The following is a 27448-nucleotide window of genomic DNA, read 5'->3' as shown; positions in this document are numbered from 1 at the left end:
ATTTGTCTGTGTCATCATGCACAGCATCTCTGAGCTCAGCTTCCTCATCTGTAAAGGGAACATACGTTTTTTTATTTCTATGGGCTGGCAAGAAATTACAAAAAGCATGTTAAATACCCAGAACTGCAGTGAGCACCCCATGGTCCAAGACCATTGCTTTGCAGAATTCTATGGACATTATTCACACTTGGAGGTACTATTCACATATGGTGTCCCCTGGAATTGGACAACAAGTCCCAGCAGCAATGAGTTCATGCTTCAGATGTCTCTTCTATCTTCATGGGATGGACAGCCAGATACAGAACTCTCCATTCTGGACCCTTCACCACTGTTGTGCTGACTCAGTTATAAAATGTTCTGCTAAGAGATGTCTTGGCTTCCAGTCTTGTCCCCTCTCTACAAGGATATTATTGGGGTTGCTGGAGATTGAACCAGGACATTGAGCATGCTAAACACATGCTCTACCACTGAGCAATAGCCCAGTGCCTAAGATTATATTTCTAAAACATAAATGTAGTAATGTCACTTCTTTGCTAAAAAAATAAATAAATACTGGTGGTTCTCCATAACAAAAGAATGAACTATTTTCCATAATACTCAATCCCTGTATGATTGAGCCCGAGCTCTTCCCCCTTGTGTCTCTAGATAATCCCCATTCATCCTTCAGACTCCAGCTCATAGTTACCTCCTTGGCAAAACTTTCCAGATCCAGGGAAACTTGGCCGCTACCTCCCTGTGCCCATGTAGCACTTGTATCTACCTTCACTCCAGTATGGACCATATTGTATTCTAACCATTTCCACAAACATTTGAATTCCTCATTTGAGGGAAACTCATGAGTGAGATTCTCTGCATTTCTTTCAGTGCTATGGACATCTTATTTTTAATAATTGAAAACAATGAATATAGTGTATATTATTGTAAAGGCTATTAGATATTCTGGGAAGAATACAAGCTTTTAAGGCAGTCAGAGCTGGGTTGTAATCCCTCACTCTGTTGCTTCCATGCTGCGTATCCTTGGATAAATTAACTTACTGAGCATGTCCCCTCATTTGAACAGAGATGATAAATTTATGTGGCCAAGCTGTTGTGGGCATTAGAACTAGTATACATAGGTAACAAGCATGGTACACAGCCAGAGTGCTCATCACCTCCCTCCCCATGGCCTCTGTATACACAGCACTTGGCTGCCATGAACTGAATGTGATTATAATGATTACTTTACAATAGAAATTCCAATAGTGAGTTGGGCGCGGTAGCTCATGCCCGTAATCCCAGCTCCTCAGGAGACTGAGGCAGGAGGATTTTAAGATCAAGGCCAGCCTCAACTTAGCAAGACCCTGTCTCAAAAAAATACAAGGGCTGGGGTCATAGCTCAGTAGTAGAACTCCCCAGGGTTCATTCCCCAGTACCACCCAAAGAAAAAAAAGTGGGAAGGAAGGGGATTAGACTATAGAAGAGAAAGCCATTCAACCCATGGAGACAGAGATTAGAGTGATGAGACCACAGGCTAACGAGTGCTGGCAGCTACCAGAAGTTTTTAGGGGAAAGGAATGGTTCCCAAGTCATCAGCCCTTGCCAGCACTTCAATTTTAGCTCCATAAGATTCAGTTCAAGCTTCTGACCTCCAGAACTGTTAGAAAACACATTTGTGTGTGTGTGTGGTTGTGTTTAGTTGTAGATGGACACAATACCTTTATTTTATTTATTTATTTATTTGTGATGCTGAGGATAGAACCCAGTGCCTCACTCATGTGAGGCAAGTGCTCTACCACTGAGCTGCAGCCACAGCCCTGACCACATATTTTTATATCATGAGAGTAGAGAAAGGAGAGCTGAGGCCAAAAGGAACTTTTTAGAGATTGAAGAAGTTTTCAGAGGGCCTCATGCTCAGACTTTGAACATCAATACTGGGTGTTTTGTTTGTTTGTTTGTTTGTTTTTTTGGCCCACGTCTGTCCCTCAGTTCAGTTGAACTTTGTCCTAAGTTGTCCGGCTTCCTCTTCTTCACACTCTCTAGAAAGCTCTCTAGAAACTGATGTCAGATCAGCTGGCGCAGAGCTTAGAGGTTTGCTCTTGCAACCCATGGGTGTTGTTTTAAGTCACTAAACTCATAATACTTTGTTTCAGGAGCCATAGAGAACAAATGCAAGCCTTGCTGAATGACAGTGGTTCCAAAACATTTCCTGGTCTTTCTTCTGAGGTTGCACTCTTTTGTCCTGGAGAGGCCTCTCTTTACCCTTTGCCTGCTTACTTTTACTCCTTTGTCTTAGTCAGTTTGGTCTGCTATCACAAATTACTGCAGATTCGTGTCTTGAATAACAGAAATGTATTATTCATAGCTGTGGAGGCTGGGTATTTGGAGATCAGGGCACCAGCATGGTTCAGGTGAGGGCCCTCTTCCTGGTTCAAAGATGACTGGCTTCCTGCTGTATCCTCTCATGGTGGAGAGCAGATAGAGGAAGTAAACTCTCTTTTGTCTCTTCTTTTGACGCTATCCCATCATGGCTCCACTTTTGTGATCTAATCATCCCCTATAGGCCCCATCTCCAAATGCCATCACTTTGGGAAACAGGATTCCAATATATGAGTGCGAGGAAACAAGCATTCAGTCCATAGCACTCCTCCTTAACACCCAACTTCATTATCATTGCCTGCTTTCCTAGTAGTCCCAGGAGTGAGGGAAGGACCCCTGCTCCAGGTTTGTATTGCATATGGGCTTTTCCATACCACTGTATTCACCTCCAGGTATTGTCATGGTACATGTGTGTGACTTCCCAGCGAGGCTATGAACTCCTCAGAGTAGAAATCAAGAATGATTCTTGGAGTCTTCTAGGTGTGACTGTCTAGTAGAGGAATGGGCACATGAGAAACTTCAATAAATAATTATTAAATGAATGAGTGGTGAAAGCTTCTGCGTGCAGGTGACTTTCCCAGTCACTCAAATCTACTCCAGTTCTCTTACAGTTTATCTGCTGGCCCTTGCACCTGGATTGAGCCCAAAGAAACTTCCAAGTCCAACAGAAGTTAGGGTCTGACAGGTAGGCTACCCACTGAAGATGCTGTAGAATAAATACCAGAGGAAACAACTAGAATACCAAACAAGGACAAAATGTTTGGTGTTTTGTGGTGAGGATTAGGGCCTAAAATGCAGAATGTAGTGGTGCTCAATTTTTTTATAATACATGATCTTCAAAGACCTAGTCCTAAGAGAACTGGCAGCTAGCTACTGCATTTTGTACTTTCTAAATCTCCCAAATGACTCACTAGGCTCTACAACTGAAGCCTATTTATTCTTAACATATAATATGATTTAGTTGGCAATAAGGCTCCTAATTGAAATTCTTAGAGCTAGCTATGTGCAATTAACCAATGGATATACTCGAAATGGGATTACAGACCTCCACTTAAAACTTGATAGGGAATTAAAATGAAGCTATGAACACAAGTTTACTTTGCACACGGCTCCTTTGCTCCTCTATGGGGATTTTTACCTGACTACAACAATAAGATCTTCCTCTTTGTCAGACAATCCAAGATCTGTAGATTCAGAAAGCATTGAGGGAAACTTAACCAGTGAAAGATTTAAAACAAAGAAATGGAAAAACAAAAATGCACTTGAGCAAAGCAATACGGAATTATAAACTAATTTTAATTACATCAACAGGAAGAATTTCAAACTATGTTGAGAATTTATATTTTAAATCTAGTTAATATATTCTGACTGTAACATAATCCTCTAAAGATAAAAGTATGATAGCAAATGGACAGAATAATCATTAGGCAGCATTTAGGAGTATTGATACTATTACTTTACATAAATAGAAATCCATGTCTTTTTAGTAATTAATGTACCACATTGAGTAAAAATTCACATAGGACAGGCTTATAAATATACATTTATATATAATCTCAAAATCAATCACAATTGAACATTTGGTACACAATTATTATAAAACAAATATAACCCATCGATGTCTATTTAAAGGCATAGTTTTTACAAAATAGTATTTTGTAGACAGTCTCAAAAAAAGTATATTAATACTCCCGGAGCCAGATTGTTCCAGCACATTAACACATCAGTGGGAATAAGGCATGTGGAGAGGCTGTGTCACTCATCCAGGTGATCAGAACATTCTAGGTGATGAAACAGTAAGGACTCTAGTAACCTGGGCAAATGCCACACCACTGCAGTACCCCATAACCTCAATGAATTGATTATCTCCAGAAGAATCAAACAGAATGGTTTTTCACCTAATAGCAAATATCCAGGAGAAAACTACCAACATTAACCAAGCATCAGTGTATTTTAAGGGAAAAATTCCCAAATGCTTAATGAGTCACAAAGTTTTAGTCACCTGACATATTTAAAATTACATTGGCTTAGCTACTATTTTCATGAAAAGGAACTGAAATGCAAGTCACCATTAAATATAAAAACAAAGAAGTCCAACTCGAAACTAAGTAATTTGCTAATTAAATAAGTGAATCAGGAAGTTAATTAAATATGAAGCATGTATAGGTTGCACCAACATGCCAATTACTCATCTAACACTAGTCTTGGTTTCTTAACTAACGGTATAGAAGAGTCAAGTTCAACAATGATACTTCATACGCTCTTAACAATTCATAATTTTGAATGGAAGAGGCAAGCCTTGTTGCAGGAATCTTTTCTATAAACTAAATTGCTATAAACTCAAGGGTAGGTTACCCTGTAACACACATAATATTTTATCTCATGGATTTTAAAGTATACAAGAGATTAGAAACAAAAACAGCCCTGATAAAGACCCTTAAATGCTCATATATATATGCATTTATGTGTAAACACGCCCACACCCCTTCAGGTATGTACAAATATATATATATAAACACACTGAGAACAATCAAACTGTTCATCACATAACCAATTCTGTTTAGAGAGAAAAGATATACATATATACAATAACAAAGTATACACATCTCAGCATTTGGCCTAGTGCCCTGGTGCTCAAATATTTTCCATCACATCAGGTATATGCCATGTCACATGTATAAAACACTCGTATGGGTGTAGCACAGGTTGATAAAACTTAAATTACTTCAGGGAAATAAATCACTCTGACACATTGAAATCCTCACTGCGAAGGGCAATTCAATAGTAAAAGTTGCTCATGATGGCCACAGCTTAGGCAAAATAAAACTAACTTACCCAGCTTTATGCTTTACCACCAATTGTTTTACACCAAGTACAGTAAAAAAATTAGAATATAAGTGCATGGGAATATCATTATGCCATTTATTTATTTATTTTGGTACAGGGGATTGAACTCAGGGACACTTTACCACTGAGCTATATCCCAGTCCGTATTATCTTTTATTTTGGGACAGGGTCTTGCTAAGTTACCCAGGCTGGCCTCATACTTGTGATCCTCCTGCCTCAGCCTCCCAAGTGGCTAGAATTACGGGTGTGTGCTATTACTCTTGGTTTTGCCATTTACTTATAGCAATGAATCAACTATAATTTATTTTTAAGATAAGTTATTCACTAACATCAATATTTTTATAGTTAGCCAGTAATAAATTGTTGGCAGTATAATTTACAACAGATCATGATACACTGCTGTGTTCCTGACCAACAGCAAGTATGGGAAAACCACAGTCCACAGCCAAACCCAGACTTCTTCCTGTTTTTGTTCAGCCTACAAGTTAAGAATAGGTTTCACAATTTTAAAGGGCTTTTATCATCAAAAGAATATTTGTGACGTGAAAATTATATGAATTCAAATTTCTCTGTCAATTAAGTTTTATTGGAACACAGCCATGCTCATTCATTTATATTCTGTCTACAGCAGAGTGGAACAGCTGAGACACAGAGTGCAAGGTCAAAAATATTTACAACCCGACCTTTTACCCAGGAATTTATCCTGGGCTAGAGCTAAGTGGTAAACGCAGTGGTAATATGTCTTAAGACAAAATCCTGAATATAGACATTAACCTTTATTACAGGAACATTAGTAAATACTATCTAGGATGGAAATCCATCCCAAGTTGTCCAAACTTTCTAATTTATTTAATGACAAAAGGCAACCCAAGATACTTAAATATAGTTTCTGCATTTTATCTGAAATCATGTTTATAGATTTACCTTTGAGACTAGAGTAGAATCATAAAAGGGCACTAGAGACAGGTCTGGTGATACCATCTGTAATCCCAACTACTTGGGAGGCTGAGGCAGGAGGATCACAAGTTCAAGGCCAGCCTCTACAATTTAGCAAGACCCCATCTCAAAATAAAAAAAAATAAAAAGGGATGGGGAAGTAACTCAGTGGTAAAGCACCCCTGCATATAATCCCTAGCATCACAAAAATAAAAGGGTCATTAGATTCCAAGTTAGACTATAGACCTAGGTTTTAGGCAGGTCATTTTTAAAAATAAATGAAGATAAATACATTCTTCCCATTTTGTCTAATGTGTAATTTTTTTAAGTATTAAAAGCACTAAGATGACTGGTAATCAAAATGTTTTTAAGCAGAAAAGAAAGTTGATACAAAGTAAAATGTGCTCCTTCCCTCACTATAACTATAAAAAGTCCTCCTATTCATTATAAGTTACTAAAGTGGAAAAAAGGCACCTAGTTAAGTTGAATATGGATAACAGTTTCCACTGAATAAAACTGTTGGTGACTCCACAGGAATGTGCATGAATGTGCAGGAAATCCATCACCCCCCAGGGTCTTTGCTGCCTCCTTATAATATAAATGCATGGATTAAATGGTATCTCAAGTCCTTGCCAGCCCTCGTAATTTATGCCAAATGACTAACCTCATTTTTTTCATCTGTAAAATTGGATTAATAATAGAATCTTCCTATGGTTGTGAGGATTAAATGGGTTAATCCACATAAAGTGCTTAGAACAGCACTAAATACATTCAGCTAGCTTTACTATTATTCCATTCAGGAATTTTACAAAAAAAAAAAAAAAAATGGAAGAAATCAAAATCAAAGTCTATAGGGTTTTAATTTCAGCATGCCTATCAACTGATGATTCTCTGAGATGATGGACAAATGCTGGTCTGCATCCCTAGTCTGTGAATTCTTACTTCTGAACAAGGTTTATTGTTTTATAATGTCAACTAAGCTGGGTGTAGTGGTATGCCTCTAATCCCAGTGACTCAGGAGGCTGAGGCAGGAGAATCACAAGTTCAAGGTCAACCTGGGAAATTTAGCAAGAACCAGTCTTAAAATTTAAAAAAAAAATTTTTTTAAAAGGGCTGTGAATGTAGCTCAATGGTAGAGTGTTTAGTTTGTATGAGCCCCTAGGTTCAATACCCAGTGCTGCAGGGAGGGGGGAGTCAACTAATGTTTAATGCAGGCAAATTAGAACTGTTATTAAGGATCTTCCCATTTATGTTTCAAAAGACAAAATTCAGCATTTGCTAAAAGAGTAATTTGTGGTTTGATTGCAGGTAGAAGAATAAAAACAAATGGCCAGTCTGGTAAGGTATATGAAATACATGTCTTCTGAACCAAATATGACATACTGTCACATCATAGCTTCACATGTTTATTTATTCCACACGTGTGCTGAGTACTTACTCTGGAGTAGTGTCTGCTCAGTAATGAGTAATGAGAAATGGTCCCTGCATGAGGGAATTAGCAGGAGGACAAAGTCAGCAATTATAATAAAATTTGGTGAGTGTTATAGTGAGGAAGCCCCAGGGGCTATGGGAGTGTTGGGCAGGGTCCTAAACCTACAAGTCCAGGGGACTGGAGGAAGAAGTAACTAGGCTATGACCTGAAAGATAAGTGGCAGCTCATCATACACAGGAGGTGGAGTGTGTATGAACATGGGGCACCTGACAGTCAAGAGCCAGCAGGTCTGAAGAACCCAGAAACCTTCATTCTTGCTGGGACTTAGCAATGGAGAGCAGCAGCAGGTGGTGTCAAAGCTGTCCATCGTTTGCATGATACCTTAGGGCAAGAAGTCACTGAAAGTGCTCAGCATAAAAATGCAGAACCATAACCAAAGTAGGAACAATTAGTGAAATAAATAGCTTGGTCTGAAATGTAAGCAGACGGAATCTCCACTCATTTTTTTTTTCCCTGCCTGCTACTAACTGGTCTTTTTTGTTTGTTCGTTTGCTTTAACCTATTTATAGCTCAAATATTGTACACAGAAGAGAGTGAAATATAAAAATATTTGCTTTCTTATTTACAACATGGGTTCCTGCATACTCAATCCTCACTCCTAACCAGCCATTAAAGCTGAGAAGGTGACACACAGCCCATCATGCTCAGTCACCACCGAGGAAGGGCTTAGTGAGGCCTTGGTAGTCAGGGGTAGCCATGGGCTTGCATCTGGAGGTCCATTGTTCACTCGATGTTATTTTCTCTCTCCTCGTCTGCAATGAGGGGTACTTCTCCTATATCTCTTGGAAGTACTTGCTAACTGTGAGATGTCACAGAGCAACGATGTCTTCTTTCTTTTGGTTCGGACCAGAAGAATGTGAAAGTTCTCCCCGTAGGTGGGCTTCACCTCTGACATGAATCTCAAAGATGGCTTTAGAGCTCACAGTCTCCAGTACTATTTAATCACAGAGTTGGAGCCGGCAACAGGGGCAAGTCAGAGGACTCCGGAGCACCACATGGGAGTGCCTCTCAGTAGTGTGACCGTGCCCACAGGTCATTCCCCCCCAGTGGGCTGTCAGCACAGACCTTAGGAACAAAGGAATACTTGGGGCTCCTTTTAAAAAAAGGAAATTCATTACATCAAGGCATTATGAAGAATTATGCTGACGGCCAGTCCAATTTACAAGTCTGAACATTTTGAATAGATACACTAGGTGAATTCACTTTATGGGTCATTTTCCCATTTTACTAATTCAATATTTTTTTGCTCCAAATCTCTTCAATCCCCCCAAAATATTGATATAGTATTAAAATGACTTAAATTTTTAGTAAGACAATTTGTCTGCTTTACCACATCCTTAATCATGCTGACATACTTAATCATGTCTGCTACAACACGTACTTTAATGCATGCTGACTTTGACAATAGAATTGGCAATAAGAACAGTTGAATACTTTCATTTATAAAATACAACGGTAGAACAGTCCAAATTCAAACTAAGGATACCCATGGTTTTTTTTTTTTTAACCGTCAAAATGATTTTGCATCAGGAACAGTCACAGTTCTGTTTGTAACCTTTTCAAAGAGCTATTAAAAACGTTTTCTCACAACTACACACTAATTGAGAAGAAATCAAATAGATATGAACAATTTTCATATAATTTTAATCTTCCCCATCCTTCCCATCAACTGTATACACATCTAAAAGTACTTATGTTCTATAAAAATTCGCTCAAAAGACTGACCATGAACTTGTGATACCCAGGGAAGTTCTCCTTAGCAATCTTAAAGTAACTCTTTTGGGCTGTAATACTCAGTAAAGATTGTCCAGAGACAGGATTTCTGTGTCTAGCTCTTCTCTCCCTTGCTATGTGTTATTTGACCAAGTAACAGAGGTACACGGCATGTGGGTCATAAATGGACAGCTTTTCTGGATCTCAAATCTTGCTAAGATGGCAATTACAATCTTCATTGAGCCAAAACAGAACTATTGTGAGGCTCAAATAAGAAAACACATTTGAAAGTGCTTATAAAAGTTTTAAGTACTTCCCAAAAGTAGGATCATTATTAAACAACCCTCTTTGACTAGAAAAGAAGCTTGTTCTTTCTTCCAAAAAGCTGAAATCATAAGTTTTTTTTTTAAATAACAGAAGCCAAAATTATACAGGATATTTTTAAAAAATTATACTAAAGGCTTTCCAATCCACTGACTCTGCTGGCCTTGTGGCAGTGGCTAAGGGGTTCCCATCAATAAGTAGAAGGTCAGGGCAACAATGAGAAGCAAACAGAACGGAGATGAGAAGGTCTGATAGGCAGCTGACGGCATAAAAATGTCTTCGTACTTGTAAATACTGACAACACGCTCTGAAGCCGGTGGAGAGTCTATGTCATGCCGGGTGATAGAGCCTTTAAGAAAGAAACAGAAGGGGAGGAGCAACTGAAAAAAGTACAGATTTAAAACAGTATTAGAAAAGCAACAGAAAAACTAAAGACAGGTCTTCAGTGTGAAATGCACACACAGTGATTGTAAAGATCTGGAAGCAGGATCCGAGTTATCAGAATTCTCTATAATTGTGCACATTATGAAGAACACAGAAATCAGCTAAATTTATTCAAAACTGACAGGTCCTATTAATCTTCTCCCCTCCTTTAATAGATCAATGGTACTGGTCTGTCTGCAGCATCTCCATTTTAGAACTGTTTTTTAGACAGCATCATATGAATGCATGCTGAACCCCAAATGCAAAAAATGACATGGGCTTTGTCTTTAATGAGTTTCATCTCCTCAGCAACAGGATTCCAAACAGCAAAGGCTACTAACCCTTTCCTCTCAAATCTCTCATTTACATATGGGTCATCAATAACTCCTGGTGACACTGAAATCGTCCTTACAGGTGGAAGCCCTCTTCTGTTGTCTGCGGGACTTGGAGAGGCAGCAAGCCCCGGCTGGGCCAGAGTGGGTGTGTGTCCAGTGAGTCTGTGTGTCTGGCAGAGCAGGGAAAAATGGTACAGAAAATAGGAGGATTAAGACACCAAACAAGTCTGCAAGTGGATAACATTTTTATGTCCTGGTTATAAGAGGGAAGATGTAAAGGCTGTGTTAAAGAAGATGGTTAACTGCTGAGGGTGTAGCTCAGCGGCTTGGTGCTTGCCTCACATGCCCTGGGCCCCGACCCCAGCACCACAATAAATGAACACATACGTATGTACGTGCGTACATACAAGATGGCTAATAAGCTGGTTATGTATCTGTAGCTCCAGCTGCTGGGAGGCCAAGGTAGGAGGACTTGCTTGAGCCCAGGAGTTGGAGGCCAGCCTAGGTAACATGGTGAGACCCCATCTCTTAAAAAAAAAAAAAAAAAGATATGTAACAAGCTGAAATTGATTAGAAGTGCCTGACCTTCTGAAAAATCCATATGAAACTTGGGTTAGAGAAATTAAGGCGTATGAATTCAGTGCAAGAGTCTCCTTATAACTAAGGCTCCAGTGAGGGGAGCTAAGTAACAGCTACTAGGAACGCCCAGCCGAACTTGACACATGAAGTCTACTCCAGCATTGTCTCCTATTCACACCAACACCTAGAGTTGGTACGGAGATTCTCCTTTCCAGGGCCCCCTCGATCCTCCTCCTTAACCTCACCTGACTGGTCACCTACAGGGGCTCCTAGACTTAGCAGTGCACCTCCAACTCAAGCCTCCCTTGGGATAAATCTAACCACACCCCTTCCATCCTTAGCTCGAAGGTTATGCCCTCTAAGAGCATACTACGAGAATGGACGGAATTTGGCCATGGAGGCCTTCGAAGGGCGTTCAGGAAATGAGAAGAGCACAAATGTGGACACGGAGCAGAATGTGCCTGTTGTGCTTGGAGACGGTGAGAACTGCAGAAGTCTTTTTCAAAAAATAGTTTAGTTGAGATGGACACGGTATCTTTGTTTTATTTATTTATTTTTTAATACTTAAAAAATTTATATGTTGATAGACCTTTATTTTTATTCTTTTATTTATATGCAGTGCTGGGAATTAAACCCAGTACCTCACACATGCTAGGCAGGTGCTGTTACCACTGAGCTACAACCCCAGCCCCAATACCTTTGCTTTATTTATTTATTTTTATGTGGTGCTGAGGATAGAACCCAGCGTATACCCGTGCTAGGGCAAAAGTTCTACCCCTGAGCTGCAACCCCAGTTCGAGCAGAAGTCTTGAAAGAACTTATCAGGAAAAGCCAGACAGACTCAGAGCGGACTTTGAACATCAGACTAGGATGCCATACTCCTAGGAAGATGAGTCTCTGGAAATACAGTAGTCCCCTGATCTGTGGTTTGTATTCTGTGGCCTCAGTTACCCATAATTATTCAGGATCTGAAAATACAGTACTGTACAATAAGGTATTTTGAGAGAAAGCTTACATTTATACAAATCTTATTACAGTTTATTGTGACAATTGTTCTATTTTCTATTAGTTATTATTGTTAATCTTTTACAGTGCCTAACTTATATATCATGTATAAGGAAACGGGTGGTATATATGGAGTTTCTGGCATCCGGTGGAGATTTAGGAACATATCCCCTGCAGATAAGTGAGGAATACTGTACAGCGTTTTTCAATTTATAAAGCCATTTCAAATGCTAGTTTTCATTTAATCCTTTCAACAGTCCTATGAAGTGGATATTATTATTATCCCCACTTTAGATATAAGGAAATGAAGTTCGGAGTTTAGATAATAGGCTAAATATTATATAGCTATACCAAGGGGCAAAACCAATATTCAAATTTTTTAGGTTCTAAATCCCAGTACTTTAAACGAGTTCATTTCTCCAGACTGAGATATAATTTATTTCCCAGGGTACTAGAAGTACTTGAAGGCATCACTGCAGATCCACTGTTGGTAATATGGGAAATCAGCAAATGAAAAAGGTGTCACACGTGGGGAGGCTTCCAAGAGTCTTTGCCACAGGCAAAGAAATGTGGATCATGCAATCTCCATAGTGATCAATGCAAACAAATTGATGGAAAGAAAACAGCAAGATCAGATGAGGCAAGGAAGAGTCACTGAGCACACAGTGAAGAAAGGTGCTGTCACCAGGAGCCAGAGCCAATTCCCGGCACCAGGACTGCAAACCAAAGCCACCCACTCCCGGTCAGGCCACTAGCCTGATCACCCAGGAAGAAGGCTCAAGACACAGTGTAAGTGGTCCTTAGCGGTCTCTAAGGGGTCTTGGGGTGTTCTTGGGTATTCCTGGGGAAATGCTGCAGAGCCTTCCCTGCTGAAGTGAGGTCATGCATGGATCAGCACCCCCAGGAAGTCTGTTAGAGACTCAGAAGCTCAGGCGCCCCCAGACCTGCGGGAGATTGCATCTTAACAATACAACCAGGGAGGGGCTGGGGAGATAGCTCAGTTGGTAGAGTTCTTGTCTTGCAAGCACAAGGCCCTGGGTTCGATCCCCAACACCGCAAAAAAAAAAAAAAAAAAAAAAAAAAAAAAAAAAAAAAAAAATACAACCAGGGAATTCCCCCACACACGGATATTTGAGCAGTAACAGGCTAAATTATAGGGTGATTTGGTGGATTCGTGACCACCAGATGAGTCACAAAGGGAGCACTAATGAAAAACTTGCTGTCAAGCTCCAGAAAACTCTCCAGAAGCCCTTTCCTCAGTGTTTTTCTCTGCAGAGGATGAGTTAAGGACATCTGCTGACTGGAGACAGACAGACAGGGCTGAATTTCAGCTTCCGTCAGTTAGGTGTATTGCCTGAGCACGTTCCTACATCTCTGATGTGAGGATAACCTCCGCAGGATGTGGTAAGGAAAAAACGGATTTGTTGTGAGGATTAAACAGCCCACACCCCCACAGGGCAGACACAGGACCTGCTTCACTAAGCACATAGCTCACCCTGCACTGGTTAGCTCGTCTGTGCAGCTCCTCCATCTGCCTGTGTGTCAGAAGACTATGACAACCTGCTAAAGGAAGGACGCCTCTCCTGTTTCTTTTGTATTATTCCAAGTGCTTACAGCTCTCGGCAGACACAGTGTGACTTCAGTTCATAATGAACACAAGCACGGACACTGGTGCTTAATGGGGATGCTGAAACGTAAGCTTACCCTGAATGGCTGGACCCCAGGCAAACAGGTAATACCAACTCAAGTGCAGATCCACGATTGTTTCGTCTCTGGGGACATTCACGGGGCGTTTAAATCGGCAGGTGACACGATTGTTCTCGAAAACTCCTTCTTCGTCTCTGGCAGGATTTCTCTGAATCTCCTTTGCCCATTGGCCCACGTTATAGAAGTGCTGTATGCGGACCCTGCCATTGTCATCGTGGACACAGGCCATGACATCGTCACCACCCTGACAGGGAAAATGAGTAAGATGATGAAGTCAACGGTTTGTCATTTAGAAACATTTCACTCAGAAATAAATACTCCGTCACTTCTGTAACTTGAAATCCCATCAGAACAATCATTTAGGACTGGGGGTGTGGTTTGTGATAGACAAATGCTTGGCATATGCCTGGGTTCAATCACTCGCATAGATAAAATTTATTTCAAATGCTATTAAAAACTTTAACCAAGTGACCAAAGTCAGCCTCACCATAACTGACATCGAGGACCTCCTGACATACATAAGTACATTACCACCTATGTGCAAGAAATTCTCTTGCCCAAAACATATAAGCTAACAGTGAGAACAATCAGACAACCCCAAATTGAAGATCACACAATAAAAAGAAGAAAAACTAGTCTATAATGTTCAGAAGGGTTGTTATGAAAGATTCCACAAATTAATTAATTATTAGCTAATTAATTTAAAAAGGCTAGATAACTATTTCAAAATAATGAAGACTAAAGATACACAATAGGGACTGGGGTTGTGGCTCAGTGGTGGAGCACTTGCCAAGCACATGTGAGGCACCGGGTTCCATCCTCAGCACCACACAAAACTAAATAAACAAAATAAAGGCATTGTGTCCATCTACAACTAAAAATATTTTTTAAAAAATAAAGATGCATAATAACTAAATACAATCCTGTTCCTAGACAGAACATTGGGTCACAAAATAAAAATTTGTTATCATTTGGTGAATCTAGGTGAACCCAATATAGATATTTGATTTTTGGTACTATCCTTGCATTTACCTATAGATATGATTTTTCTCAAAAAATCAAGTTTAAAAAATTAAAGTCATGTGGCTGTGGTGGCGCATGCCTATAATCCCAGCAGCTTGGGAGGCTGACAGGAGGACTGTGAGTTCAAAGTCAATCTCAGCAAAAATCGAGGTGTTAAGCAGCTCATTGAGACCCTGTCTCTAAATAAAATATAAAATAGGGCTGGGGCTGGGGCTCAGTGGTCAAGTGCTCCTGAGCTCAATCCCCAGTACCCCCCCCACAAAAAAAAGTTAAAGTCGTGTCAATTGTAACAAGATATACCATACTTTGGAGAAGGCTGGTAATGGGGGAGGCTACAGACAGGATATGGGAATGTGAATCTAAACTGGCTCTAAAAAATAAAACATAATCTTAAAAAAAACACCACAAAAATAACTGAATGCATTAACAAAGTTTCATTTTGCATTTCCATGCATCAGGTTTTAAACAAATTTTTGTCTGTTCTTTTTCTTGGAATAAGAGAAGATATTTTTAAAGGTCTGATCTGAGCCTCAATTTTTTTTTTTTTTTTTGTACTGGGAATTGAACACAGGGGTGCTAAACCACTGAGTCACATCCCCAGCCCTTTTTATTTTTGAGACAGGGTTTTGCTAAGTTGCTGAGGTCCTTGTTAAGTTGCTAAGGCTGGCTTTGAACTTGTGACCCTCCTGCCTCTGCCTCCTGAGCCACTGGGATTATAGGCATGTGCTATGGCCCGTGGCCTGAGCATCCTAATCTCAATAGCCCTACCATGAGTACAAGTGCATGCCAGGACAGGAAGAGGGCCCTCCTCACGGGAGCCAGCTTCTGGAAAGACCACCCCTCCTGTTTCTCCTGACACCACAGTGGGAGAGAAGTACCCTCCTGCGTTTGTACCCACATAGTCTTACCTGATGCATCCACTATCTTCTGCCTGGACTGGAACTGGTAGAGGCTCATACTGCTGGTGACTTCACAAAGAACAGAGCCACCAGGGTAGCCACCTGCTTACACTGCCCCCTCAGTCCCTTTCTGCCACCTACCACCAACCTGTGTCCAACTCCTTAGCAAATCTCATCGGTGCTGCTTTCAACATCCACACTGAGCCCTCTTACCACCCCCATGGCTGGAACCCTGGTCTGAGCCGCCATCACAGTGGGCAGGGGAGGAGAAGGGGGCGGGCCCTCTAGACACTAGCAGCAGCAGGTGCAAAGGCTGAGGAGCCTAAGAAAGCTGATGGTGCTACAGTTTAGATATGTGATGTCCCCCAAAATCTCATGTGTGAGACAATGCGAGAAGTTTTAGAGGTGAAATGATTGGGCTGTGAGAGCCTTCACCGGGTCAGTGAATTCATCCCCTGATGGGGATTAACCGGGTGGTAACTGAGGCGGGTAGGGTGTGGCTGGAGGAGGTGGGCACTGGGGATGTGCCTCTGGGGTATATATTTTGTATCTGGCGAGTGGAGTCTCTGCTTCCTGATCATCATGCTTCCCTCTGCCACTCTCTTCCACCATGATGTTCAGCCTCACCTCAAGCCCCAAGGAATAGAGCCTGCTGTCTATGTATTGAGATCTCTGAAACCATGAGCCCCCTCCTCTAAAACTGATCCTGTCAGGTCTCTTGGTTCCAGCAATGAAAAAGCTGACTGAAGCAGGTGGTTCAGGAAGAAGCTGGCATGGTGGCGAGGCTCAAGAAGCAAGAGGAAAGAACGCAGCTGAGCCATGGAGAGAAGCAGAGGTGAGAGGAGAGCACTGCCCGGCTTCCCCACGCCCTGCCTGCTCCTGTCACAGTCCTGTCTGAGGTCCAGGCGTCTTCTGGCCAATGGACATTTTGAAAACCTGAATTGTTGGACCCCATTCTCCACGCCCCTGTGGGAGTACTGCAGAGCCACACTTTTGCAAGGCCTCTGAGTAGGGGCAGTGTGCTTTCGTTCTGGGATTGGCTATGTGACTCGCTTTGTGTCAGGAAAGTACAGCAGCTGCAATGTGAGCAGAGGTCTGAAATGAGCTCATGTGACAATTGTAACATAAAAAGAAATACAGATTTGGTCTCTGCCCCTAGTTCCTGGCACACAGCTTGTAAAAAAAAAATAATAATAGTAATCCTGGAAACCTCTGGAGTGCTAAGAATGTTTTTTGTATACTAATGAGATGACTAGTAGCTGGGGCCCCTACACGACTTCAGAATAGGGGCTGGTCATTAGAAAATCAAGGCATGGGCTGGGGTCGTGGCTCAGTGGTAGAGTGCTTGCCTAGCATGTGTGAGGCTCTGGGTTTGATTCTCAGCACTGCATATAAAGAAATGAATAAAATAAAAGTCTATCAACATATAAAAATATTTTTGAAAAAGAAAGAAAAATCAAGGCATGATGACTAGAGGATTGGGACTTTCAGTCCAACGCCCCCGTTTCTGGCAGAACTGATCACTAAAGGCTGATGATATAATCAATGATATTTGCTTAATGAAGCCTTCCTAAAAACTCAAAAGAAAGGGCTGGGAGTGTAGCACAGGGGTAGAGCGCTTGCCTAGAATGAACAAGCCCCCAGATTTGATTCCCAGCACTGTAGAAAACAAAGCAAAACAAACAAAACCCAAAATAACAGGGTCCAGATGAGCTTCTGGATGCTGAACACACGGAGACGGCTGGAGGGAGGTGCAAGCTAAGGAGGCGCGGAGCTGTTCACCCCTTCCCCACGCCTTGCCCCGAATACCTCTCACATGTGGCTGTTCTCTTGTATCCTGTGCAATGTCCTATATAATAAATGGGGGTTATAGTTTTGATCTGGAATGTCCCCCAAATGTACCTTTTTCCTTTATAGGTTGATTATCTTAGGCATTTTGTCACAGTAATGGAAAGCTAACAAAATAAGTAAATGTAAGTAAAGTGCTCAGGGTTCCGTGAACTACTCTAGCAAATTAATGAAACTCAAGGACAAGGTTATAACCTAGGACTTGAAATTGGCATCTAAAGTGGGGGCAGTCTTTTGGTAACAAGTCCTCAACCTATGGGATCGGATGCTATCTCCAGGTAGATGTGTCAGGAATGAATTGTTAGAGGACATTTACCTGGTATCCACTGGAGGACTGCTTGGTGTGGGGAACAAAACCCCCATATGTCTGGTAACAGTGTTGAGTGTGTAAGGAAAGAGAAAAAAACAGTTGGAATTTTCCTTTTCCAATGGCTCTTCACTTCTGCTTCGGCCATGAAAAATCATGCCCCTATGGCCATTCCTTCCAGATGGACTGAGAAAACCTGAATCCATCCCACCACTGCAGCCAAGTGCAGCTGATCCCTGCTTGAAATGGGCTGAACCCCAGACAAATCACACATTTATGAGCAAGAAATAAATGCTCACTAATGTAAGATACTCGGTTTTGGAGGCTCTTCCTGCAGCATTACTGTGGATACAGCTGAGATACTTTATATGCTAACAACCAACCCTTGCACTTAAGTGAGCTTAAAATTTTTCTTAACTTACAACTTAACCAATATAATGGTTATACTGCTTTGATCAATTGATTTGCTTCCTAAATCTAAAGAAGCCCAGCAAACTGAAGTGATAAAGCAGATTCTATCATGATTTGCATCTTACCATTTTCTTGTCTGAAGAAAATCCAACTGCTACCCAGCCATCTGTGTCTGCACTCAGCTCAAATTCCACATCAGCCCCGATCATCCGGTAGCTAAGGAAGTAGTCACAGGTCTCTGCGTTACAGCCTGGTTTGCCATATCTATAGGATGTGTCAAAAGAGACATTATTGGGCTGGGATTGTGGTTCAGCAGTAGCGCACTTGCCTAGCATGTGTGAGGCCCTGGGTTTGATCCTCAACACAAATAAATAAGTAAATAAGTAAATAAATAAATGTATTGTGTCCATCTACAACTAAAAAAAATAAAATTAAGAAAGAGACTTACTTCTACTTATTCAAATACAGTAAAAGATAGTATGCCCCGCAATATTACTAAAAAAATTAGGTCTTTGCTTCCTGGGGTCTCAAAAACAGTTTTACTCAGTTAGGAAGAACCCTGGAGAAGACCTGCTCCACTTAATCTACATATAAAATGAGGTCCAGAGAAGGGAAGGGGCTTGGCTCAGGCTGCATAATGAAATCAAGGGTAGCAACAGGACCTGAACCTAGGTCTCTAAACTCCCAGCCAGTGTTCTCTACATTATAGTTTCTTAAACTTTAGTTATTACTGAATTATTTTTGAATTCCTTTAGAGGGAAAAGATTCTTCAAGTTAATAACTTAAATCACTTTTTGTTAATTAAATATACACCAATTCTTTTTACTTACAAATTTTTGTAGTTAAAACAACACAAATTTAGAAATTAAATATAAATTCTACAAACAACAAACCTGGGAAAACTGAAATTCATAGCAATCACGTGAGGGGTGATGCGATTTTCCTGAGTATGTTACTGTTGTGCACATGGCGTGTCTGACTGTACCCCGCAGGGATTTTTGAATGGAGCATGTTCTCATTGCTGCTGGTAGATGATGGCTCAACTCCCCACTTTATCTGTCAACTTGCTGGGAAAGCCTCACTTCTACAATGCACCAAACGAATCAATACCTCACCTGGTAGCCACGGAGCCTAAATACATCATTTTTTTAATAAAATTTGCCTTTCTTCTGTTGGGCTCCTTGGTGGTAATACAATTCCAAAGTCAGACACCAAAACATACAGCAGTATAAGGTGGTTATCTGAATAGTCAGATTATGCATACTTCATCTTTTTAAAGAGCATCATTGAGAGGAAAATACAAATTTAAATAGTCTTACAAAGGATCTGTGGATCCTTTAAGAACCTGCAAGCTAGAGTTTGAAGAACACGATTACACCATGGTCAGAATAATAGAAAATTGTATCAGCAGAGATGGTTCAGTGGTAGATGATGTGTTTAGCTTGCACAAGGCCCTAGGTTTGATCCCCAGGGAGGATGGCTTGTAGCAATCCAAACTCAGATGGCAGGTGTTTGAAGGAACAGGACAACAGGCTGCTAAATTTTGATTGAGGAGGGAAGCAAGAACGAGCTACTATACTGGCAGAAATATCCTGAGCCGTGGGGGAAGAAATGTAAGATCAAGGCCGCCTGGACCCGGCTTGAAAAATATGAAAAGGGCTAAGTAAAGTTAAAGGAGCAATGAATGAAAACAAGTCACTCTGAAACCAGCTGGGTACTGAAATTCCTTTCCTTCCCAAAAGCACCCCCTAATCACCAGAAATTGTACATTGCTAACCATCTTCCTCAACACTAGCATTCTGGATCTTTAAAAAATATCTCTGAAATGGCCTTATCATCCAAAGAAAGCTCAAAGCTCCCATGTTCATTGTTTTCCCTTTAGACCTGGACCCTGAAAGACCACCAAATCAGAACCTTCAGTGCAGTGGCCCTAGAAAGGGACAGTTTGCTTCAGGAAGTAAAGGGTTTAATAAGAAGCTTTATCAATAAGGCAGCGCTGTCTAGATGGGAGCCTGCTGTCCACGCTACGGCTTTCTAACCTAGCACAATGTGTCGTCGTGGAACACCACTAAATAATCATGTGGGGACTCACCTGAGTCTGAGTGGCAAGCTTGCTACAATAATCAATGCTCAGCGATTAGTTAGCATCATGTAGAAATCCACAGGTCATGACTATTTATTTGAAAAGGAATTGAGTATTAGATCCTTCTATCAAGGTTCATTCCACCCACAGTTCCTACTGAATAAGCATAGACATATTTTGTGTCATGTGAATCTGCCCCCTACAACCTACTGATGAGGCATAGGCACTGGGCTCAGAGCAGAACAGCCAGAAATGGAGAACCTGAGACTGTCCAGTGTGTAGTGCATGCTAGAGCTAAAAAGCCTCTAAGATTGGGGCTGGGGTTGTGGCTCAGTGGAAAGAGTGCTCGCCTAGCATGTGTGAGGCACTGGGTTCCATCCTCAGCCCCGCATATAAATAAATAAAATAATAAAGGTTCACCGACAACTAAAAAAAAATTAAAAAAAAAAAAGCCTCTAAGATTGAACAAAGTGGCCACTAGAAACACCGTAACTCTAGAAAACACCACAGCATTGCAGAAGTTAAGAAGGGATACAGGCCCCTGACTGGAATGGACTGCAGGTGCTTTAAATACTACCTTGAGAAGGAAATATAGTTCTCAGCCTTAAAGTTATCCAACTTGCATTTCTACCAACCTAAAGCATCCCTTAGTTTTTCCACAGTCTTCCACTTTGATTTTGGCAAATGGATCCACAGGAGGAGCCGTAGGGAAAGCATAACCTGGGCAGTGAGAAAAAATAGTGGTTAGAAAATCCAATAACAACTTTTCCAATGAGAATTATTTTTATGGTTTGATCTATTTAGTTATATATGACAGCAGAATGCATTTTGATTCACTGTACACAAATGGAGCAGAACTTTTCATTTCCCTACACGATGTAGTCACACCGTTTGTGTGATCATACAGGTACATAGGGTAATAATGTCTGTCTCATTCCACCATCTTTCCTTCCCCCCGCCCCCTCCCCTCATTTCACTCTACACAATCCAACATTCCTCCATTCTTCACTTACTCCATCCCCCGGCCCCCCATTATGTATCAGCATCCACTTATCAGAGAAAACATTCGACCTTTGATTTTTGGGGATTGGCTTATTTCACTTAGCATGTTTTCCAACTCCATCCATTTGCCTATAAATGCCATAATTTTATTCTTCTTTATGGCTGAGTAATATTCCATTTTGTATATATACCATTTTCTTTGTATATATGCCAGTTTCTTTATCCATTCATCTATTGAAGGGCAATGGTTGGGGACTCACAGAGGGCTTTGATTAAGCCTAATTACCCACCCTGGGGGGTCAGCACAGGGTGTCCACCTCTAGCTTCAACCTTACATAGCATCTGGGAATGGGTGTTCTCTTTTCTCATTTTCAGGCAAGGAACTGGAGACACTGAGCATAGAAGGCATGATTCCATATAACCACTGGCTTATCAGTCCCCTGGGAATTTGAAAACCACAGTTCTAATACAATACACATCCTCTAAAAGAAAAAATAGTCAATGCTACATTAATATATCCAATAGAAGGATTTTCCCACTTACATACACAAAAACGGGATTTTTCCATTCCATTTCTCTGAACTGCCATTTTGCCTTAAGCTGTATGTAACATTTCCATACATCACTAAGTCCCTTAAAGACAGTTCCTAGCAATTGTGTATTTTGTTAGGAAATCACTTAACCACCATAATACATCAACCACATATTAAAGGCGAGGCCACGTCACGAGTCCAGTTTATAACTGAGTCTCCTAGGCTGAGTACTTCACCCAGGAACCATGTGTGAGGCATCCGGTGTTCTCTGCCCATCCTAGTGTCTGACACTGGACACTGAATAAGTAATTGTCAAACGATGTAATAAAATCACCCACCAACATTAGGTAATGTAAATAAACATAAAAATCACTAGATTTTCTCATGATTGTAATGCTTTATTTAAAATGAAGTTTTGTTTAATTTTAGTTCATTAGATGTATTATATGTTATAGGTTGGGGGTGTAGCTCAAGGGTAGAGCACGTGCTTTGTATGCTCAGGGCCCTGGTTTCAACTCCTAGCACCACACAAAGTCCCCAGGCTAGACTTCCTGGCTCACACATGTGCACTCTGGATAAGTGCACTCCATCTCGATCACCCAAGACGGTCCATCTCCACCACCCTAGGCGTCCATCTCCACCACCCTAGACACTCCATCTCCACCACCCTAGGCGTCCATCTCCACCACCCTAGACACTCCATCTCCACCACCAGAGACACTCCATCTCCACCACCCTAGACACTCCATCTCCACCACCCTAGACATTCCATCTCCACCACCCTAGACACTCCATCTCCACCACCAGAGACACTCCATCTCCACCACCAGAGACACTCCATCTCCACCACCAGAGACACTCCATCTCCACCACCCTAGACACTCCATCTCCACCACCAGAGACACTCCATCTCCACCACCAGAGACACTCTATCTCCACCACCCTAGAGACTCCATCTCCACCACCAGAGACACTCCATCTCCACCACCCTAGACATTCCATCTCCACCACCCTAGAGACTCCATCTCCACCACCAGAGACACTCCATCTCCACCACCAGAGACACTCCATCTCCACCACCAGAGACACTCCATCTCCACCACCCTAGACACTCCATCTCCACCACCCTAGAGACTCCATCTCCACCACCAGAGACACTCCATCTCCACCACCCTAGACACTCCATCTCCACCACCAGAGACACTCCATCTCCACCACCAGAGACACTCTATCTCCAACACCCTAGAGACTCCATCTCCACCACCAGAGACACTCCATCTCCACCACCCTAGACACTCCATCTCCACCACCCTAGACATTCCATCTCCACCACCCTAGACACTCCATCTCCACCACCAGAGACACTCCATCTCCACCACCCTAGACACTCCATCTCCACCACCAGAGACACTCCATCTCCACCACCAGAGACACTCCATCTCCACCACCCTAGACATTCCATCTCCACCACCCTAGAGACTCCATCTCCACCACCAGAGACACTCCATCTCCACCACCCTAGACACTCCATCTCCACCACCCTAGACATTCCATCTCCACCACCCTAGAGACTCCATCTCCACCACCAGAGACACTCCATCTCCACCACCAGAGACACTCCATCTCCACCACCAGAGACACTCCATCTCCACCACCAGAGACACTCCATATCCACCACCAGAGACACTCCATCTCCACCACCAGAGACACTCCATCTCCACCACCCTAGACACTCCATCTCCACCACCAGAGACACTCCATCTCCACCACCAGAGGCACTCCATCTCCACCACCAGAGACACTCCATATCCACCACCAGAGACACTCCATATCCACCACCAGAGACACTCCATCTCCACCACCCTAGACACTCCATCTCCACCACCAGAGACACTCCATCTCTACCACCAGAGACACTCCATCTCCACCACCAGAGACACTCCATCTCCACCACCCTAGACACTCCATCTCCACCACCAGAGACACTCCATATCCACCACCAGAGACACTCCATCTCCACCACCCTAGACACTCCATCTCCACCACCAGAGACACTCCATCTCTACCACCAGAGACACTCCATCTCCACCACCAGAGACACTCCATCTCCACCACCCTAGACACTCCATCTCCACCACCAGAGACACTCCATATCCACCACCAGAGACACTCCATATCCACCACCAGAGACACTCCATCTCCACCACCCTAGACACTCCATCTCCACCACCAGAGACACTCCATCTCTACCACCAGAGACACTCCATCTCCACCACCAGAGACACTCCATCTCCACCACCCTAGACACTCCATCTCCACCACCAGAGACACTCCATCTCCACCACCAGAGACACTCCATCTCCACCACCAGAGACACTCCATCTCCACCACCAGAGACACTCCATCTCCACCACCAGAGACACTCCATCTCCACCACCCTAGACACTCCATCTCCACCACCCTAGAGACTCCATCTCCACCACCAGAGACACTCCATCTCCACCACCGTAGACCTTGAACACATGATAAAATACAGCCCTAACTTTTCACCACCTGTAAGCAATTGGGTCACAGGCATTACTTTTCTCTATTCAATGCTGATTTTGTGCTAAGACCTACATCCATTTCAGCACAATAGGCGAGCTCTGCCTTGGATGAGAGTTTTGTTTTTCCCTAATATTTATGGAGCAGCTGTTCCATGTACCTTCATCCCTGTCTTCCTCTTACTTCTCACCACAGTCCCGAGGCCATTTTTTTTTTTTTTTAAATTCCAGAATATTTACCTAGGACTTCAGGTAACTCACAGAGACAATCTCTTTACCTGTTGCTCATGTCTCAGACTCCCTATCTTCTTTCATTTTTTCAACATAGTACCCTTACTATTTCCCAATCATACATTGGTATCTGGAAGATTCTAGCTTAATAAATGCTAGTTATTATTCCCCTGGATTAGTATTACTATTATATTTTGTAAACTGGGCTGCAAACTAATAACCATCAGATAAGACTGTCTTTTTAAGAAAAATGGGTTTCTTAACATCAAATAATAACAAGGGGTTTTTGTTGTTGTTATTGTTGTGTTGGTACCAGGGATTGAACACAGGGGTGCTTAACCACTGAGCCACATCCCCAACCCTTTCTATGTTTTCTTTTGAGACAGGGTCTCCTTAAGTTGCTGAAACTGGCTTTGAACTTGTGATCCTCCTTCTTCGGCTTCCCAAGCCCCTGAGATTACAGGCATGCATCACTGTGCCCGGCAAAAGCAAGTTTTGCAACAAAACTCAAACATATGTTTGAAACCAGTTTATTAGTATTGGCAAACAGCTTCTCTAGCACTCATTTTCTATCATCTTGTATGCCTCTAAAACTTGGAATGAGAACTTGTGTTCTCTCAAATCACTTATAGATCCATTTAATATCACTTTTTTTTTTTTTCCAGGACTGGGGATTGAATTCAGGATCTCATGCATACTAAACACATACTCTACCATTGAGCTACACTCCTTACCCCTAATAACTTATTTTTATCTCATTTTGTAAGTTGCTGAATGATAATTTAGCTTTTGTCCCTGGTTCATGGGAGACAAACTCTAAATCCTTAGAACTTACCAAGTGATGGGAGGATCTTAGTTATTCATGAGTGCATTGGATTACGCCTAAGTTTGTGCTAAGAGATGAGGTGACTCAGGATGGAAACTGATCACCAGAGTGACTAATAGTGTGATAAGAAGATTGGAACTTGGAACCCTCCCAACCTCCAGGGAGGTAAGGGGGACTGGAAATTGAGTTCAAGCTCATGGTGAATGATCACATCAGTCATGCCCACACAATGAAACACCAATAAAAGCTCCGGACACTGAAGAGCAGTGGAACTTCCTGGCTGAATACATTGATTTGTTGGCAGGGGGTGTTAACTTTTCATCATTGAGGTCAAATTACCCCAACAAAAATAATTTAGTGAAGAAAAAGTTAATTTTGGCTCACGGTTTCACAGGGTATGGGTCAGATACAGGCTCCATTGCTCTGGGCCCAAGGTGAGGCAGAACATCATGGTGGAAGGGCGAGGCAGAGGAAAGCAGCTCAGGACATGGCGACCAGGAAGCAGAGGGAGCTTGCATGCAAGGATTCAAGGACAATATAATCCCCAAGGCTCGCTCCCAGGGAACTACTTCCTCCGGCTATGCCCTACCTGCCTATAGTTACCAACCACTAATCCATTCAAATTATTATTATTATTATTATTATTATTATTTTATTTATTTATTTATTTTTTTGCGGTGCTGGGGATTGAACCCAGGGCCTTGTGCTTGCAAGGCAAGCACTCTACCAACTGAGCTATCTCCCCAGCCCCATTTAAATTATTAATCCATCAAATGGATTGATCCACTGAGTAGATCACAACTCTAATAATCTAACCATTCCACCTCTGAACATTCCTACATTGCTTCACCCATGAACTTTGGGGGGACACTTCATATCCAAGCCATAACAGAGGGTAACACGCTTATTCCACCAAAAGCATGGAAACCGATTCGGGAGCCAGCCAAACCTCACGCTGTGTCTCTCCACAGGTGGTCCCAAGTTGTATCCTGTATGGTGCTTTCTTAAATTCCGAGAGACATTCTAGTGATTTATAGAGCCTGAGCGATGGCAGTGTGGAAGGCCCCTGCATTTACAGCTGGCCAGTTTGAAGTGTGGACAGTCTTGCTGTAGTCCATGACCTTTTTAGCCTGCGGGGTCTGCACTACCTCCTATGGTACTACCAGAACCAAACTGAAGTACGCTGATGGAATTTGGTAGTAGAATAAAGTGGAGCAGTATTCTAATTTTTTTCCTGAAATTTAGTGATCCCTCCCTCTTTGGACTAAGTTTGGACTGTGTGCCTGGGTCTGAACTCTTGTCTGTGGGCTACAAACCAGCCTTCCATAGGCTGAGCACCACGCGAACCTTCTCGCTCGCCAGCGGCTGAGGCTTGCTGACCGGCCACATCTGAGGGAGCGGGAGGAAGGGCAGAGGGCTGTTCCTTCAGTTAGATTGAGTTCCTGCAAGTCCTCCATACCTTGCTTCATCCTTACAGTGGCAGGTGGTTCAGTTCTCAGCTTTGTGCTAGATTTCCAGAAAAAGCCCCGCATTCCAGCTCAAAGATGTCAGCAGCTGGGCAGAGCCCCATCCTAGAAAGATGGGTGGCAGCCCTGGGAGGCCCCTTCTGAGCATCCAGGTTCTGATAACCCCAAGCCTTCCTCTCGGCGCTCCCGTCCCACGGCGAGGTGGCTGTTTCTTCTGGTTACTTCTCTCTGCTATCCGTTAGCGCCTAGTGCTAGTGACCCTGTTTAAAAAAGCTAGTGTGATTTCTGTCTTTCTGACTGGACTTTAATACTGACTAAATGGATTCATTCTTGAATTCTCATACAATGCATCTGTCCCGGCTGTAGTTTATTAGCAGTTATCATTTCAAAGGCTACTGAATAATGATTTTCAGTAGGATCTATGTTTTACATGCACTGTGCAATTCCAGTAGTAAATTATTTGAATTGTGGGTTTTTAAGTACCTCGGAGCACAGAATTAAATTGCTATTTCTTGGCTTGTGAAACACTCATTATCACCTTATGCAAAGGCCATCTTATA

The 27448-nt window shown here is 42.2% G+C and overlaps 1 protein-coding gene across 1 annotated transcript in view; it reads right to left on the bottom strand.

Annotated features, from left to right (window-relative positions):
• Nucleotides 1-3377: 3377 nt before the first annotated feature.
• Frrs1l (ferric chelate reductase 1 like) overlaps nucleotides 3378-27448 on the bottom strand; it is a 37592-nt gene continuing 13521 nt past the window's right edge. The window contains exons 2-5 of the mRNA XM_047525784.1: nucleotides 20923-21007; nucleotides 18330-18468; nucleotides 13714-13960; nucleotides 3378-10016 (exon numbers count right to left, since the gene is read on the bottom strand). Of these exons, the coding sequence (XP_047381740.1) occupies nucleotides 9844-10016; nucleotides 13714-13960; nucleotides 18330-18468; nucleotides 20923-21007 (644 nt within the window). The 3' untranslated portion in view covers nucleotides 3378-9843. The remainder of the gene's footprint in view (nucleotides 10017-13713; nucleotides 13961-18329; nucleotides 18469-20922; nucleotides 21008-27448) is intronic.

This window comes from Sciurus carolinensis, chromosome 14 (genome assembly GCF_902686445.1).
Source record: "Sciurus carolinensis chromosome 14, mSciCar1.2, whole genome shotgun sequence".
Taxonomy (NCBI): Eukaryota; Metazoa; Chordata; class Mammalia; order Rodentia; family Sciuridae; genus Sciurus; species Sciurus carolinensis.
Note: the sequence above shows the minus strand (reverse complement) of the source record. Positions and strands in the feature narration are given on the sequence as shown.